The 3,565-nt window shown below is 51.1% G+C and overlaps 1 protein-coding gene across 1 annotated transcript in view; it reads right to left on the bottom strand.

Annotated features, from left to right (window-relative positions):
* Positions 1-1,368: 1,368 nt before the first annotated feature.
* Positions 1,369-3,565, bottom strand: part of LOC102751263 (carcinoembryonic antigen-related cell adhesion molecule 1-like) — a gene marked incomplete at its 3' end in the record, with an annotated part of 11,301 nt that continues 9,104 nt past the window's right edge. Inside the window, exons 8-11 of the mRNA XM_006771794.2 lie at positions 3,178-3,298; positions 2,186-2,238; positions 1,805-1,836; positions 1,369-1,410 (exon numbers count right to left, since the gene is read on the bottom strand). Of these exons, the coding sequence (XP_006771857.2) occupies positions 1,369-1,410; positions 1,805-1,836; positions 2,186-2,238; positions 3,178-3,298 (248 nt within the window). The remainder of the gene's footprint in view (positions 1,411-1,804; positions 1,837-2,185; positions 2,239-3,177; positions 3,299-3,565) is intronic.

The following is a 3,565-nucleotide window of genomic DNA, read 5'->3' as shown; positions in this document are numbered from 1 at the left end:
CGGGACATGACCTGGGATGCGTCTGCCTATATCACCGCTGTCTTCTGTCTTCCCATTCAGTGTTTAATAACATGCTATTTAGCTTCCAGGTGTTTGAATGTTTTGGGGTATATTTACTGTAGTTGATTTCTAATTTCATTCCACTGTGATCTGAGAAGATGCTTGATATGATTTCAATCTCCTTGAACTTGTAGAGACTTGTTTTGTGTCCTAACATGTGGTCTATCTTTGTGAATGTTCCATGTACAATTGAGAAGAATGTATATTCTGCTTTGTTGGGATGAAATGTTCTATAAATGTCTGTTAAATCCTTCTGATATAGTGTGTCCTTTAGAGTCTCTGTTTCTTTTTTATATTTTTGTCTGGAAGATCTGTCCAGTGAAGTCAGAGGGGTGTTAAAGTCCTCTACTATGACTGTATTGTTGTCAATGTCTCCATCAAAGTCCTCTAGAAGATTTGTTATATATTGAGGTGCACCTATATTGGGTGCATATATGTTTACTAGGGTTATATACTGTTGTTGGATCGATCTCTTTAGTATTATGTAGTGACCTTTGTTGTCTCTTGTGATGGCCTTCATTTTGAAGTCTAGTTTGTCAGATATGAGTATTATTCCTCCAGCTTTTTTTTCTCTCCCATTTGCATGGGAAAGATTTTCCATCCCTTCATTTTTACTATTTTAAATATAATAATATTAAATGCAATAATTATTTAAGAAAAATGATCTTAATATAATATTACATGCAATAAACATTAATATTTCATAAAACAGGATTTTAAGTATAATCATATCAAAACTGTATAACATAGTATGATATCACAAACATTGTAGGAAATATTAAAAATATGCCAATAACAGGAGGACTACTATTATATTCTAAAATATTTCCCGCCCCCGGCTCTATTTTTGTTCATCAGTTTATGTTGTTCATTATATTCCACAAATGAGTGAGATCATGTGCTGTTTATCTTTCTCCCACTGGCTTCTTTCTCTTAGCATGATGCTCAGAGCTGGTTCTCTGGGGCAGGCCACATCCGCAGGGTGCGGGGTCTCAGGTCTTGGAGTAACTAAGAAGCCACGTCTGCTCTGGGGATGATGCGGCAGTATACATCTGTGTTTGGGTGGAGCAATTCCTGTCATAGAAAGAAGAGATCTCTGAGCCCTGCAGCTTCCTCAGAACCAGTGCTGTGGGGCTCTATGGGGCTGACTGTGCCGGGGCGTCTGTCCCTGGGCACCTCCCTCCCCCATCCTCTGTTTTCAGTATTTCTGCCCTTTCCTGAGCCTGGAAGCACAGCCAGGGCTGGGCTGGGGGCAGCTCCTGGGCCCCCTGAGACCTGCAGGCCAGAACGATCATAGGCCACACTCACCTCATAGATGGGACCTGTTGTCTTGGGGTCGGGTAGGGGGCCCTGTGCAGGGGGAGAGAAGGCATCAGAGGATGGGGAGGGAGGGTTTTCTCCACAAGACTGACAGCTCTGCCTCCTGAGCAGCTATCTTCACACCTGTAGCCCAGCTCCCCAATTCAACCCTCACTGCACCCTCTCACCCTTGTTAGTTGGGACCCCTGATTGGTGTTCCTAGTGCCCATTGTGCTCCATGATGGACTCCAGGGTTCCACTCAGACTCTGTCCCTGCCCTGTTCACCTCTGATGTGAGGGCCCCACCAGGCCAGGGCAGGGATCTCCTTGTGCTGGCTGTTCTGGGGAAGGGGTCTGTGCTGTGTTGAGAGGTTTGATGGTTCCCCTGCCCTGAGCATGAGTCACTGAGGCCCTGGGTGAGGGAACCGGGAGGGGATGGACTTACCGGGAAGGCAGATGTTCCAGAGGTACCCTGGCCTGGGAGCAGAGACAGGAGGAGTTAACACCCAGGGGGAGGGGTGGTGGTGGAGGGGGGAAGCTTTGGCCTGTTCTCTCAGGAGGGGGTGGTTCTTTAGCTCCCAAGAGCCAGGGGTGAAAGGTCATCTCCCAGAGCAAGATCCTCTGGCCATTTCAGGGTCCAGTGAGGGAGAGGTGGTGACACATGACACAGCCTATAGGTCAGGGTTGACTGGCGATAGGGGTCCCCTGTGCAGAGTAGTGATGAGAATCCCCTTGAAGCCCAGGGAAGGGTCAGGGCCTGAGGGACAAGGGCAGGGGTGGACACTGTGGGGCAGGCCCAGGGGCTCCAGGCTGAACAGACACTCACCGGGTGTGGCCGCTGGAGGTGGGTGCTCTCGGAGGCCATGTGAGTCACTGGCCCTGGGAAAGGTCAGACTTACTTGTGAGAGGTGCAGGGGAGCTTTGGTGTCACAACAGGGGGCAAGGAGGGCCTCCTTGCCCAGCAGAGGGTGGAGGCCTCTCTCCACTTTTTAGGGGGGATGGACCCAAGAGAGGGGAACTGACACAAGACCTTAAGGATTCACAGCTGACTTGGGCACACAGGGAAAGGACCCTCAGGCAGATGGGGGTCTGGGAGGAGTTACCAGGGAAGGGACTGAAGACCCAGGACAGGAGTCCACCCGAGGGTCTGACCTAGTGGAAAAGTCAAGGCCTCAGGGGTCAGCAGTGTCAGCCTCTCATGTAGCATCTGGATGAGTGTGGTGCCTGCTGTGGCCAGACCCGCCCCTCAGGCCTACTGAGCTACACTGACAGTGGCCTGTCCTGTCTCCATCCACCTGAACTAGAGGCAAAATTCACACCACAGGCTCTGCTGTCCTCCCCTCTCACACATCACGGTTCTGGTTACCACAATGGCCTCCTGGGGCATTTGACCCCACCCAGCCTGTCCAGGCTCTTCCACCCTCAGCTGTGTGGCCTTGGCCAGGATGACTTTCAGATCCTGAGGTAGCCCCACCCTCACCTGGGAGGGTGGACTTAGATAAACAATAGGAGATGCCTTACTGAGCACTTACTACCTGCCGGCACTGCTGCAGGTGTGTGGAGGGAACAGACACAGTTCCTTAATTGTGCCTCATTTATAGGTGAGGAAGTAGTTGAGGAAACCACCCTGGTCAGCAGCTGGTGAGAGAGGAGCTGGATGAAGGGAGTTAGGAGCCCCCACGGGGAAGCTGGGAGGCCACAGGTAACTGGCCAGAAACCTCTGAGGACGGGGTCTTTTCCTCTTGGCCTGGGCTTCGCTGGGGGTAGCCTGGGTCAGGGGACAGGATTAGGGTGAGGGTGAAGGAAATGCCATGGTACCTCCTCGTCCTCCTGAGGTACAGGAAATAGCCCAGGGAGGCCCCCAGAGCCACCACAATGAGGACCCCGATCACGCTGCCAATGATGGTCCCCACAGAGTAGCCTGTGTCCTTTTGTTCTGCTGAAAGGAGAAGGGAAAGGGGGAGGGGTGAAGGCCCAAGTCCATTCAGGGGAAACCAGGAGGGGCCTTGCAAGGGTAGGCCTGGTAAGGGAGGAAGGAACTGCCACTTGGTCTGTGCTGTTTGGGAGTGTCAGTCCTCCTGACACCCCACTTCTGGTGCTTGCATCATTCTCTGGTTTGCACATTTGAAACCTTCCATTGGCTCTATCTTTTCACGTACTATCACAACCACCCTTCCCATGTTCTGGTAATTTTCCTCTTAATACC

This window comes from Myotis davidii, unplaced genomic scaffold (genome assembly GCF_000327345.1).
Source record: "Myotis davidii unplaced genomic scaffold, ASM32734v1 scaffold1705, whole genome shotgun sequence".
NCBI classification, from domain to species: domain Eukaryota; kingdom Metazoa; phylum Chordata; class Mammalia; order Chiroptera; family Vespertilionidae; genus Myotis; species Myotis davidii.
This window is presented reverse-complemented; position numbering and strand designations above follow the sequence as displayed.